At 56.6% G+C, this 14,428-nt stretch overlaps 1 protein-coding gene across 20 annotated transcripts in view; it reads left to right on the top strand.

Moving 5' to 3' along the window:
• The window catches only part of LDLRAD4 (low density lipoprotein receptor class A domain containing 4), a 387,098-nt gene that overhangs the window by 368,285 nt on the left and 4,385 nt on the right, over positions 1–14,428 (top strand). For all 20 annotated transcript variants that reach the window (XM_072823333.1, XM_072823344.1, XM_072823219.1 and 17 more), the window contains one exon: positions 989–1,140. In XM_072823333.1, coding sequence (XP_072679434.1) covers positions 989–1,140 — 152 coding nt within the window. The remainder of the gene's footprint in view (positions 1–988; positions 1,141–14,428) is intronic.

Below are 14,428 nucleotides of genomic sequence, written 5' to 3'. Positions count from 1 at the left end.
GGGCCCACGGGCCGGGACCAGGTGCAGGGCCGTCCCCGCAGGGCCCAGGGGCCAGGAGCAGGTACAGGGCCATCCCCACGGGGCTCAGGGGCCAGGAGCAGGTGCAGGGCCGTTCCCGCGGGGCGCAGGGGCCGGGAGCAGATGCAAGGCTGTCCCTGCGGGGCCCACAGGCCAGGAGCAGGTGCAGGGCCACCCCCACGGGGCACAGGGGCCGGGAGCAGCTGTAGGGCACCGGCCTGGGAGCGGGGTACGTGGGGGCTTGCACACCGCGCAGCGCGCCTCCGAGATTCCCTCCAAAGGCTTGGCCTCGAGGTCAGGGGGCGGAGCTCGTGGTCAGCGCCCTTCCCGTCACAGGGTCTGTGTGGCCCCTGGATGTGGTTTGCACAGTGTGTCTCACCGTAGATGGTTCGGGTCCCGGAGTCCTCACCTGGGAGAGCGGACTCGCTTTGGCACAGCCGCCTGGCAGGTGCAGAGCTGCACGGGGCCCCCCAGCCTCCCCATCACCCCAGGCACCTGAGCGCCCCGGGCACCCCTGCAGAAGCACAGCTTGCACGCGGCCCCTCCCCACCCCGCCAGGCACCCAAGCACCCCAGGGCGCCACCCCCCGTGCCCGGCAGGTGCAGAGCTCTCAAGCAGCTCCCTTCAAGCCCCCCCCTTCAGGCAGCCCGGGCTGCAGCCAGCCAGTGCGGGGCACACCTCAGGCCGCGCAGGTCCCTGTGTAGGTGCACCCCGTGCACCCCTCAGCGCTGAGGCTCGGGCGCCAGCACCCCCACCTCAGGCCCCACTGGGCACGGGGTGCACCGAGCAGGTGGGTCGGACCGTGTGTGGCCCCTGCTTCCCGAGGTCCCGGCCGGGGCGGCCCTGCACAGGCCCGGGGAGAAGGGCAGCCCCGTGGGGCGGAGAGGATGGGGCCCTGCAGGCCCGGCGGCCTGTTCCCGGAGCCCTGGCGCCCGGGGCACGCGGTAACTGCTCTCCCTTTCCACCGCAGCCGAGCTGGAGTTTGCACAGATCATCGTCGTCGTCGTGGTGGTCACGGTGATGGTCGTGGTCATCGTCTGCCTGCTGAACCACTACAAGGGCTCCACGCGGTCCTTCATCAACCGCCCGGGGAGCCGGAGGCAGGAGGACAGGCTGCAGCCGGTGAGTGGGCAGCCCTTGAGTCAGGCCCCTGGCTCCGTGGGTCCTGGAAACCCCACGGAAGGTCCCCAGGCTTCAGGGAAAGCCCGAGTGTCCCCAGCATCCCGAGCGTCCAGCTCAGGGGACCCCCAGAACCGAGCACACCCGTGTAACCCGTACCCAGGGAGCCAGAGACGACCCGCACCCGGACCCACCCGGGCCCCGAGGCCTGCGCCCACGAGGCAGCCACACAGATGGCCCGCGCCTGCTCGTGACCCAGAGCCCCGCAGCAGGTGCCCGTCTGGGTCTGGCTTCTTCCGCCACGTCCCCCGCGCTGTCACGCAGACACTGTACTGTGAGCGGCCTGGGTGCCCCGGCGCTGTGGGGACTGGGCGGGGACGCCGGGCTGGAGCAGGCCGCGTGGGGACTCTGCACTGCCCGTGGTGGGTCCAAGCTGCCCAGGCCCCGCGTGAGCTGCTCTGGAAGCTCAAGCACGCACCGGGTCACACGGCACTGGGGTGTGTGACCAGGAGACCAGAGGCCCCGGCGCCTTCTGTCCCAGCCGCTCTGACAGTCTGGGTCCCGGTGGCGGCGGGCCAGGCTTGGGAAGGTGACCACGGGTTCTCTGTTCGGTGGCAGGCAAGAGGGGGCAAGAGAGGCACGGTGGCCTCGAGGTCCCTGGGTGTCCGACCCCGGGCTCCCGGATGCCCTGATGGGGGTGCGGGTGCTGCTGTGGCGGCTGCTGGGCCCCGGACCCCGGGCCCTCGAGAGGCCAGGGCCTAGACTAGGGCCGCACGGTGGCTCCGTGACCCCTCCGGTGGCTCTGCCGTCCCCGGGGAGCTGCTGTGCCGGGTGCTCTGTGGCCGCTGGTGGGTGGGGCAGGGCCAGGGCTCCTCAGCACCCCTGTCGGGCCCACGGAGGGGAGGCCAGGTGCCGTGGGCCTGTGGGAGCAGCGCTGGGGAAGATGTCCTTTGTCCCTCTGCTTCCCCTGGTCCCCGCTGCCCCTGCCTGCCACTCCCTGGATCCCCAGGTGGCCCAGGAGCCCCCTCCGCCCTGCGGGGACGACTTCCATCTCACAGGGCGGTGCCCCGGGGCCCAGGCCGCTGTCGTCCCCGCGGTTTGGCACCAGCCCGGTGGATTCCGCCCTGTCGGGCAAGGCGGCTTCTGCTGCTGCGAGGGGGCCCCAAGTCCCTGGCCCCTGCCGCGAGGAGAGGACACAGGGTCACGGTCGCGGCAAGACTCGCAGCCATGCAGGAAGCGCCGGGCCACCGCTCGCTGGGCCCTGGGCACATGCTGGACGCCGACGGCCAGCCTGCGGGACGCAGGGGACAGCAGCCCTGGTGCCCTCCCATCCCCCCAGCTCTCGGGCTGCCAACAGACACCTGCCTCGGGCTGTCTGCCCCCATCCCGAGGACCTGGCTGCCCACGGGGAACCTGGTGGCCGCTCCTGCGTCTGCCCCACCACACACCTGTCCCCCCCGACGGCGCTACCTGGGACACCCTGCACTGCTGGGGGCCCTCCGCCTGCGCCCCGTGCAGACCTGGCTGCGCCCACGGTGGCCTCGGCGCCGGGAGCTCCCGGTCGGGGTGGGCCGGGCTCCCTCACGCGGCTCCCGGGGGCAGGTGGCAGGGCCCAGAGGCGCCCACGCAGGTGCGGCCGTCGGGGGAGGCTGGCTGCGTGCAGCCTGCTGCGGGGCCTGCTGGCGGCGCGGCCTCAGCCCTGGGCCAGGAGGCAGCTGCAGGTCTGTGGGCGCCTCCCCCGGCCGCCCTGCAGCGGGGCCCTCGCCGTCCGCACGTGGCCACAGGCAGCCTTCCCAGCCCCACGCCTAGTTTCGTCGATGAGCGCCTGGAAGCTCTGCCCGCAGTTCCCACGCACGGGCTGCGGAGCCCTGGGGTCTCGTACCTGTGCTGCCCCGGCCCGGCGCCTCCGCCTCCCGGGGCCTCCGTCCTGCCCCGACGGCGGGCCAGTGGGGATGCGCGTCCCTGGAACGCGGTCACCAGCTGAGATGTGCCTTTGCTCGGAGGCCCCGAGCCCCGAGGCCCAGCCTGTGGCCACGACATAGATGGTGGCCTTACCTGTCTTCTGGGCGCGGGTGCTCACACGGCAGCCCCGTGGGCCCCCACGGGAAGGTGCCCCCAACCCGGCTTCAGCCGCCTCCCCACCCACCTCTGCTCCCCGCCGGGGTGCTGCGCCCTTAGGAAGGGTCCTAGGCACAGCGGCGGTCCCTTCACGCCCCCGGCCCCGCTGGCACGACGTTGCCCCCCAGGGGACGTCTGACAGCGCTGGGAGGCGTCTGGGCCCATCCTGCGATGCACAGGGCCACCCCTACACGGAGGATCCCCATGACCCCAAATGTCAGCTGAGCCGAGTGGGGGCCCCTGAGGGCAGCAGGTGTCATGCACCAGCCCCTCCAGGGCACTTGGCCCGTCGAGGAGGGGCCTGTGCAGGAGCGGATCGCACACCCAGGCTCCGAGAGCGGAGAGCGCCCCAGCAAGCCTCCGGGAGGCCTTGGGGTCCCGCACTCCGAGGGCCCCTGTGGGGGCCCCTGCCTCGGCCACATTGCACCACGCATCTCCGCCTCCCGTCGTTCCTTCCGTCCCTGCCCCCCGCCCCAGCAGCATGGCCAGTGGCTGCTCCTCCCGGCCTTCCATCAGCCTTCCTGGGAGAGGCCCCGGGCCTCCAGGGCTGTTGTGCATATGGACGAGGCTGTAAACTGTGAGGGACCCAGGGTGAGGCCCCCGCACACTGCCCCCAGGTGGCCACCCCCAGCCTCCGAGGCACCGCCTGTGCTGACCGGGCTCCCCCAGGGCTCAGGACGGCCGCCGGGCCGGAGCTGTGGCCGCGGCCATGGGACACATCGGGGCCCTGGGGGAGGTGGCCCGCCAACCCCGCGCCCTGCGGCTGCTGTGCTCAAGGCCACCCGAGGGCAACTGCAGGCCCGCGAGGCCAGCGCCCAGTCCTGCCCCAGAGCCAGCGGCGGGCCCGGGAGCCAGTGGCTGCAGCCGGCGGGGCGGGGGGGGGGGCACATTCCGGGGAGGCCCCTGGGGCCCCCACGGCCCTTTGCCCCTGGGCCTGTAGCCCATTTGTTCTGGAAGGTGCGAGGCCTCGGGGGGCAGGTCAGGAAAGGGTATTCAGCCATGTGAGAGGGCGGCACGTGGGGGCGGTCCCTGCAACCCCAGGGGTGACGCGACCCGAAGCCCGGGGGACCGTTGGGTTTCATTTCCAAGGACGAGGTTGACCTTGTAGATGCTCTGCTCCGGCCGAGGGCCTCTCCCCAACCGGCTCTCCGCCTGCAGCCAAGGGCGCAGCCGAGCCGGGCTGAGGGAGACACTTGACTCTCTGCGTCTCCCTGGTTCTCAGGGCTCTTCTGGAAGCGGGTCTCGGACCTGCTGTCCCTTGGGGGCCAAGTGCCAGGCTCACCTGCTAGGCTCACCTGACTCCGGGAGGTCTGCTTAGAAGGTCAGGGGTACCCCCCTCCGTGGCTGTTCACAGGCCTCCTCCCGTACATGCCCCCCGGGGCTCCCTCCCCGGGGCTCCCTCCCCAGGGATCCTCCCCGGGGCTCCTCCCCAAAGGCTCCCCGCCAGGGCTCCCTCCCCAGGGCTCCCCCCAGGGCTCCCCCCAGGGCTCCCTCCCCGGGGCTCACCCCCAGGGCTCCCTCCCCAGGGCTCCCTCCCCGGGGCTCCCCACCAGGGCTCCCTCCCCAGGGCTCCCCCTAGGGCTCCCCCCCCAGGGCTCCTCCCTGGGGCTCCCTCCCAGGGCTCCTCCCCTGGGGCTCTGCCCCCCCCCACTCTCCCCCCAAGGCTCCCCCAGGGATCCCCCCAGGGGTCCTCCCCCAGGGCTCCCCACCCAGCTCCAGCAGTGTGTTCTGGGAGCACCCATGTTGTGTGCCAGCGCCCTGTGGCCGAGGCAGGCGTGGGTGGAGGTCTGTGGGCTGGGCCCAGCCTTCACTGCCGCCTGTCCCTGAGACCCTGTGGCCCGGAGCGGACGGCAGGGCCGGGGCGAAGGTGCAGAGCCGGGAGGGCTGCGCCGACAGCGGCCCAGGACAGCGGCCCAGGACAGCGGCCCGGGCCCCAACGGCCTCACCGGGCAGCGGCCGGGAGCAGCTCACGGGGCCCCAGCTGCACGCGCTCGCGGAGACGCAGCCCTCAGACCTACGGAAGTGGCAATTTCGATTAAAAAATCAAGAAGTCACGTCAAGCATCTCCTCATTACTAAGTGCTGCTGGGATGAAACCACTTGTGAAACGAGGGCGCCTGGGCCCCCAGAGGCGAGCGGCGCAGCTGCCCCGTGGGAGAAGCGGGCAGGCAGCTGGGAAGGGGCCAGGCAGGCCGGGTCGGGGCACACAGGTGGCGCGCTCGCACCCAGGGTGTTGCGCCTCCTGCAGGTGTTGCAGGTCTGCCGAAGGGTGCCATTTGCCCCACCCGGTGTCTTGACAAAACTGGATTGAACTGTAAAAATTGGGAGATTTTGCATGAAAATTGGAATTCACAGCTTGTCTTGAAAAGTCCACGTATCAGGCCACGCTGGTCTCTGTTCCCGCCCCTCACGCCAAGCCGGGGCCATGAAGCAGCTGCCACTCTGCGTGGACGCGTGCTCACCTTTTGACTGCGGTCTCCTCTCTCTCTGGGGAGCCCTAAGTCGTGGGTAGGGTGCCATGGCCATCTCTTGCTTTGCACAGTGATGGTGGGTTTTATTTTTGATTTTTTAAAAGAATTTTATTTATTTGAGAGAGAGAGAGAACCAAGCAGGGGGAGAGCTGCAGAGGGAGAGGGAGAAGCCGACTCCCGCTGAGCAGGGAGCCTGATGCAGGACTCGATCTCAAGACCCTGGGGTCATGACCTGAGCCGAAGGCAGGTGCTTAATCAGCTGAGCCACCCAGGTGTCCCACGGTGGTGGTTTTTAGAAAAAAAATCTATTCTGCGCTCATGTCTCTATCTCAAGAGTGAAAACGAAGATGGACCGAGAAGGCCCCTGTTTCCTGAGAAGTGGGAGAGAAGCTCCCATAGACGTCAAGGTCATGCCTGCGGACCAGGACTCCCTCCTAGGATGTGTGGGCCAGCAGAGTCCAGCGACGTGCTCATGGCCTCTGTGTCCAGGGCCGAGGGAGCAGAGATGGCCCCGGGCTCGGGGGCAGGGGGCCTGAGGATGGGCAGTTCTGGGCTCCTGGAAGCAGCTCAAAACCCACCACACTGGGCCTGGAGCTCACCGTGCTCCAGAAGCCCAGAGGCCGTGTCGGGGGCCCGGTGAAGGGTGCGGGGAGCGGCGGGGGGTGCCCTTCCCACTGTGCCCGAAGAGCTGGACTACTGTGTAGTCGGCTCAGAGGCTCAAGCGTCTGCCTTCAGCCCAGGGCATGACCCTGGGGTCCCGGGATCGAGTCCTGCATCGGGCTCCCTGCATGGAGCCTGCTTCTCTCTCTGCCTGTGTCTCTGCCTCTCTGTGTCTCAGGAATAAATAAATAAAATCTTTTTTAAAAAAAATATTTCTAAAATGATAGAAAGGATCTATTTTCAGTAAGGTGCACCAAAAAAAAAAAAAAAAAAAGGCACCAAAGAGCTTGATGACGGAGTTATAATCGGCCTGTCTCCGACCCCCCAGACTAAAGAGCAGAGAGCCACTGGCTTTATGTAGCATAGGGCTGAGAGGACAGAGGGCAGGGCCGTTTCTCTGGGGGCGAGGCAGATGCCTGCTGTGCTGCAGACCAGGGGGGCCTTGCTGTCAACCTGCCCCTAACTTGCTCCATTATTTCATGAGCCGCTGAAACTACATTTCCTAATGTCACAGGGACTGCAGGGGACAGGTCAGCAGGTGGGCGTCTACTGTAAACTCCAGGAGCAGGTTTCCTCCCGTCATTCAAGTTATTCCCGAATGAGTGAAGATATGGCCAAGCCCCCAGACTAGTAGCCATCTCAGAGGTTTTGCACCTGGCTCAGTTAGGAAGCCTGATAACCGCCGGGGTTACACACCGATGCTGGAGGAAGGTCAGGAAAGCGCCCCCAGCACACCAGCGGCTTCCTCTGTGGGGGAGCCAGGAGGACAAGACAGTCCGGTTTGTGTGTTCCAAATTTTTGATGAGAATGTATGCATATGTCACTTTTGCAATTAAAAAACATCTTCCGCTCACATAAACCGATGATGACAATTCCGATAATGCTCTGGAGGCTCCAGAGACCCAAGCTAACTCATTTGAGCATGGTTTGTATTATGACAAGAGTGTGCAAAAACCAGATTTTTAAGTAAAATTGATGAAAATTTTAACTTGCTAGTGATGTTTTAGGTGGACCCTTACAGCGTGAAGGCAAGCTCAGAGGTGCACAGCCGTGAGCATAAGAACTCCACCCCGTGGAGAGATCCTGGCTACTGTGTGGGAGCAGCTGGGCTGCCTTTTGTTGAATAGTTTGCCAGAAATCAATCAGCTGCAGGTGGGAGCAATGGTCTGTCTCCATTTCTTCAAGGAAGTTCGTTCAAAGTTTTTACTTCATTGTGTTCCTTTGCACGATTTGTAATAGAATTGTAAATCCTCGGGGCCTCTGCACTAGCATTTTCTCTAGAACTCATCATCGAGGTCCCAGCTCAGACGTCATCTCCTTGGAGAGGACTCTCCTGGTGACCCGCCTTAAAGGAGCCAGATGAATTCCTGCTTTATGTTTACTTAGTCCTTAGAAATTGGTGTAAATTTGTTCTGGGGCAAGAACAGTTCTCTAAATTGTCCTAATTCTGTGGCCCTAGTTGAGGAGGCTCCCGGGGCTATCAGGAGATGCCGAGGGAGGTAGCTGGGCTCTGGCTCTGTGTTAATCCCTACCAGGCCTGTGACCTTGGGAAAGCCCTGGGCCCCGTCCCTAGGCTTAATCTTACAAAAGAGGAGGTGACTGTGCCCACCTGGGCTGACAGCACGTAGCTGCACATTTCTCTGTTGCCCTGAGCTTTCTAATTCCCAGGCTGGTTTCTCTCCAGGTCTAATCGCTCGCTCTCACCCAGCACCAAGCCCAAGAGAGGCACCTGCGTGGCTCCTTTTCTGCTTGCTCCTCAGAGCCTGTAGACCTCCACGATCCATTGTGTTGTTCTGGAAACGTAGAGGATTTCCCTTTTCTTCCCAACAGATCTTCCTGAATGATCTTTCTCTTAAGGGATGTGCCCTAGATTGAGTAGAGTTGGGAAGACATTGTAAGTATTGAGAGTAAGTCTGATGGTCGATTCCCAAAGAGAAATCAAGGGGAAAGTGCTGGAGAAAACAGTCAGGGACACCCAAGGTCCCGCCTTCATATCTAAGCTGTTACTGCCATCTAGGGTGGAAAGACAGCAATACTAAAGCATTTGAGTGGTGGAGAGGCTGTAGGAAGAAGGAAGAAATGAGAGAAAATCTGTTTTGCCAGATGATGAAGGTGTTGCTGAATATCCAAGATGAGTTTTACCTGTGCTTTGAAGTTCTCACCCTGAGATGGGCAGAAAATAGATTTCCAGAAGTTTGATGTTATACAATACATTAATTCCCTGGGAAGAACCCTTGGGTAGAAGACAAAATATCCAAAGCCAGCCTTCCTTTACCGCGAACTGGTTGTCCCCTCCTGCCCACCTCCCTCCCATCTAACATGAGGGATCATCGGCTCCGATCAGAGACCTTCAGATTGGTTTTGATCCTGAAGAACAGCAGAAAATCACATTTTAGATCATAATCCACAATACTCATTTACACAACTAAGAAGTTTCACAAAATAATACAATGTACGCAGTCATTATCAGTACTTTGGAATGCTGGTTGTGACCCACTTAAATCGATTTTCCAGTTGTCTAAGGGGCTGCAACTCAGTTTGAAAAACACAGTATTGGGTGTTTACAGTCTTGCAGAGAGCTGGTTGTTTGCAGTCCCCAAATCTGATTCCTGTGGTTCTCTGTATGTGGAAAGGAGAGTTTAACTGAGAAGATTCGGGGCCTGGGAGTGGCCTTGCCCGTGATCATGGTGCACATGGATGCGAGGCAGCAGGCTTCAGCTGCAGGTCACAGCATAGGCCCCAGTGAGTCACGGTCACATGTTACTCTCTTTTAATGCTATAAATGTTGTATCCTTTGGATGGAGAAAGATCCAAGATACATAAATTAGAAAGATTATAAGAGAGTACCATGAACAAGTTGAAATGGACAGATTCCTAGAAACACACCCAATGAAGATTGACTCATGAAGAAATAAAAAATCTGAATGGATCTGTAGTAGTAGGGAGATTGAATCAATCTTCAAAAAAACCCACAGCAAAGAAAATAACCTAAACCAGATGCCTTCGTTGTGAATTCTACCATTTAAAGAAGAATTAATCCAGTCCTCCTCAAATTCTTCCAAAAAATTTGAAGAAGAGGAAGAGGGAAGGAACAGTTTCTAACTCCTTCTGTGAGGCCAGCGTCCCTCTCAAGTAAAAGAAAACCAACATCCTTTATGAATATCGTTTAAAAATCCTCAACAGAGTACTAGCCAACTGAATTTGGTGACATACTAAGAGGATTATACGCTGTGACCAAATGGTGCTTATTTCTCATGCAAGGACGGTTCCATGTAGGAAAGTCAGTCTACTCTTCATTAATAGAATGCAGAGGAAAAGCTAAATGATCATCTCACTGATGCAGAGAAAGTACTTGAAGTGTTTTTATTCTTTTTCATGATTAAAAACATTCAACAAACTAGAATAGAAGGAAATTACCTCAACATATAAAGGCCGTTTATGAAAGGCCCGTGGCTAACATACTCAGTGGTGAAGGATATGTGCTTTTACCATTTCTATTTCAACATAGGATTTACTGGAAGTTTTGGCCAGAGCAACTCAGCAAGAAAGAGAAATAAAAGGTATTCCAACTAGAAAGGAAAAATTAAAATTATCTCTGTTTAGAGATGGTACGAACTTACATACAGAAAACCTTAAAGATTAAAGATTAAACACACAAAAAGATAAAAGATTCCAACACACAAAAACCTGCTAGCTAGATCTAACAAACAGATTGATCAAAGTTGCAGGATACAAAAATCAATATGCAAAAATCTGTTGCATTGTTTTACTCTAATGGTGAACAACCTGAAAAGGAAATTAAGGAATCAGTTCAATTTACAAGTAGCATCAAAAAGAATAAAATACTTAGGGAGAAATTTAACCGAGAAGGTGAAAAATCTGTACACTGAAAACCATACAACGTTACTGAAAGAATTTAGACACAAGTAAATGGAAAGATATTTGTGTTCATGGATTGGAAGACTGTATATTCTTAAAATGGCAGTACTACCCAAAGGAATCTACGGATTCAGTGTAATTCCTATGAAAATCCCAATGATGTATTTTTTTTTTTTTTTTTGCAGAAAAAGAAAAGTCTATCCTAAGATGCATATGGCAGCTCCAAGGAGATAGTGCCCCCCGCCCCAGCCAAAATAATATTGAAAAGGAATAACACAGTTGGAAGTCTCACACTTCTTGATTTCACAACTTACTACAAATCCTGCTACAGTAACAAAACAGTGGGGTGCCGGATAAAGACATATAGTCCCTTGGAATAGAATGGAGGGCCCAGCAATAAAGTCTCATATATGTGGTCAAGTGGCTTTTGACAAGAATGCCAAGACCATTCAAGGAGAAAGGCATCATCTAATGCCATACACCAAAAAATGAACCCACATAGTCCCAAAACCTAAGTGTAAGAGCTAAAGCTATAATCTCTTAAAGATAACAATGGGGGCAAACTTCATAAAAGTGGGCTTGGCAATGATTTCTTGGATATGACACCAAAAGCACAGGCAACAAAAGGAAAAAATTGATAAATTAGAATTCAAAAATCAAAAAGTTGTTTATCAAAGGATGCTCTCCAAAGAGTGAAAAGGCAACTCCCAGAATGGGAGAAAATATTTGCAAATCATATATCTGTAAGGAATTAATATCCAGAATAGATACAGAACTTCTACAATTCAGTAACAAGATAATAGACAACCCAGTTTAAAAATAAGCCAAGGACTTGAATAGACGCTTAACTGGAGAAGATACACAAATGCCCAATAAGCACATGAGAGCAGCTCAGTATCACCAATTGTGATGGTTAATTTTGTGCATTGACTTGACTAAGCAATGCCAAGATAAGTAATAGACCGATATTTTTGGATGTGTCTGTGAGAGTAATTCTGGAAGAGATGAACATTTGACTCAGTTGACTGAGAAAAGAAAATCTGCCCTCCCGAGTGTGAGCGGGCATCGTACAATCCCTGGAGGGCTCGAGTAGAACAAAAAGGTGGAGGAAGGGTAAATCTTCTCTTCTTCTTGAACTGGGGGGGTACATCTTCTGCCCTTGGACATCCGAACTGCTGGTTCTTGGGGCCCTTGGACATCCGAACTGCTGGTTCTTGGGACTCTGACACTTCTATTGGGGTGCACTTGCACACACCACACACACACCCCACCAGCTTCTCAATCAGACTCAGACGGAATTATACCACCAGCTTTCCTCGTTCTCTGTCTTGCACAGGGAAGACTGTGGGACTTCTCTGTCTCCATGACCATATAAGCCAACTCCTATAATAAATATTCCCTTTTTTATATATACAATATGATATATATTAAATTATATATATAAAATATACACATATATTGTGTGTGTATATATAGCAGTGTTTCCTGTTGTGTTTTGTTTCTGTGGAAATGCTTGGCTCAATACACTGATTCTATGCAAATCAAAACCAAACTGAGACACCACATCACAACCACTGGGATAGCTGTTATTTAAAAAAAAAAAAAAAACGGAAATAACAAGTGTTGTTGAAGATGTGAAGAAATTGGCACCCTGTGCATTGCTGATGGGAATGTAAAATGGTCCTGCTGCTAGGTCTCCTACGTATGGTCTCCAGTTTGGTTGGTTGGTTCCTCAAAAAATTAACCATAGAATTACCATATGATCCAGCTATTCCACTTGTGGTTTTATACCCAAAATAATGAAAAGCAAAGATTCAAAGAGATATTTGTAAACCTCTGTTTTTTGCAGTGTTATTCACAATCGCCAAAAGGTGGAAACAACCAAAATATCCATCGATGGATGAATGAGCAAACCAAATGCAACCTGTGTCTACAACGGAAATTAGCCTTAATGAGGAAGGAAATACGGACACATGCTACAACATGGACGAACCTTAGAGATATCATGCTAAGTGAAAAAAGGATGTATTGTATCTCCACAAAAGGAAAATGTGTGATTCCAGTTATCAGAGGTACTTAGGAGAGTCAGATTCATAGAGACGGAGAGAACGGTGGTTGCCCGGGGGTCAGGGGAGGAAGGAGTGGGAATTTAGGGTTCAGTGAGGACAGCATCTCAGCCTGAGAAGATGAAAGGGTTCTGGAGATGGATGGTTGTGACCGTTGCACAGCAACGTGAATGTGCTTAATGCCATCGAACACACTTTTAAATTATGAGGATGGTGGAAGTTCTACTCTACACATCCTACTACTCTACACACGTTCTATACTATACACATTCTAATAATAAAAAAAAAGAGAAGTTGGTATTGATTTCCCACTCACCACCCGCCCCCTTAACTGTACCAAATGGTCAGATTTAAAGTGGAAATGCAGTCATCGTGTGTGTTCCAGGTCTGCAGAGAACACGCCTCGATTTTGGCATCATAAAGACAATCATTTGAAAGATAGGTGGTAATTTTTGTTTTTAATGCGGATGTGTTAGCGTCATGCAGGTTTGACTTAATAGAATGTGCTTAATGCCATCGAACACACTTTTAAATTATGAGGATGGTGGAAGTTCTACTCTACACATCCTACTACTCTACACACGTTCTATACTATACACATTCTAATAATAAAAAAAAAGAGAAGTTGGTATTGATTTCCCACTCACCACCCGCCCCCTTAACTGTACCAAATGGTCAGATTTAAAGTGGAAATGCAGTCATCGTGTGTGTTCCAGGTCTGCAGAGAACACGCCTCGATTTTGGCATCATAAAGACAATCATTTGAAAGATAGGTGGTAATTTTTGTTTTTAATGCGGATGTGTTAGCGTCATGCAGGTTTGACTTAATAGGGGATAGTGCTCGTGGGTAGTTGGGAAGGAGGAAAATCCGGAGCAAGCTCTCAGGGGTAGAAGGGTCCTCAAGCCGGCGAGATTCAGATCCTGGGTCCCTGTGCCTTGATGATCCGTCAGCCCCCCAGGGTGCTCCAGGGGGCTTGGGGTCCTCACGTGTAGGGCCGCGCTGACGGGCCCTCTCACAGGGGAGGCCTGTCCTTGGCCTACTTCCGCAGCCCAGGCTCTGCAGAGTAGCCTCAGCTCACGTCGGGGCCCCCGGCCGTCTCCTTGGTGGCCGCTGGTGTCAGCGGGGCTGGCGATGGCAGGGCAGGGTTGTCGTGCCGCCATGGGCCCTCCGTGTAGCCCCTGGGGGCTGGAGGAGAACCCGCTCGGAGGGCCCCGGCTGCCACTCTTAGGAATCGCCCCGACCTTAGGAGAAAGGTCCTGAGGAAATCTGGGAGAAGTGGGCCGGCCTCAGCTTTGCCCACGCTCCCAGTCTTACCGCTCCCCACGCGCCCTCGGGTGACAGGTGGCAGCTGCAGGTGGTCGGCAGGGCCTCACACACTGAGAGGCTGGTCCCCCGCGCATGCTGGACACTCGTGGCACATCGTGCGTCAGCTGTGCTCGCTAACACTTTTTTTTTTTTTTTTTTTTTTTTTTTTTGGAAAAAGACAAAATGCCACCTTTGGAGTAATCTTGTAAAGAAAACAAGGCAATTTCAGTGAGCTCATCTTTCAAAAGAGATGACTGGAGACCCTGGCCTCGGCGAGTGTCGCAGTGGCCACCACGGCCCGGGCCCGAGCACTGAGCCACCCGCTGCCACAGGGCCGCAGCGGCCTCCTGGGGCCTTGCCTGCGGGCGAGCCCCGGGCCACGCGCTGTGTCCCGGCCGCGTCTTACTGACCGGTCATCACATAGTCGGTCACCGCCGTTGTTGTTTCGGTGCCCTTGTCGCAGGCGGGAAATGAGCGCAGAAGAGGCGCCGTCGAGGCCCTGTGCAAGCAGAGGGCGGCCCAGGGACCCGGGGCCCCTCCTGTGAGCTCCCCGGGGCAGGTGTCGCCGGGCCCCGTGTCGCCCGCTCGCTCTAACGTGCGCTCAAGTCACCAGTACCAAGAGTACGTAGGGCGAGAGCGATCCAAGAGTGACTTACCGTGAAACAGTGAGCTGGAATCCACGCACAGAGAGCCCGAGTGATGGCGTGTTGAGCCCGCTCCGGAGGGCCTCCTGGGCCGGGCCTCCTGGACGGGGCCTCCTGGGGCGGCCTCCTGGGGCGGCCTCCTGGGGCG

This window comes from Canis lupus, chromosome 1, assembly GCF_048164855.1.
Source record: "Canis lupus baileyi chromosome 1, mCanLup2.hap1, whole genome shotgun sequence".
NCBI lineage: Eukaryota > Metazoa > Chordata > Mammalia > Carnivora > Canidae > Canis > Canis lupus.
Note: the sequence above shows the minus strand (reverse complement) of the source record. Positions and strands in the feature narration are given on the sequence as shown.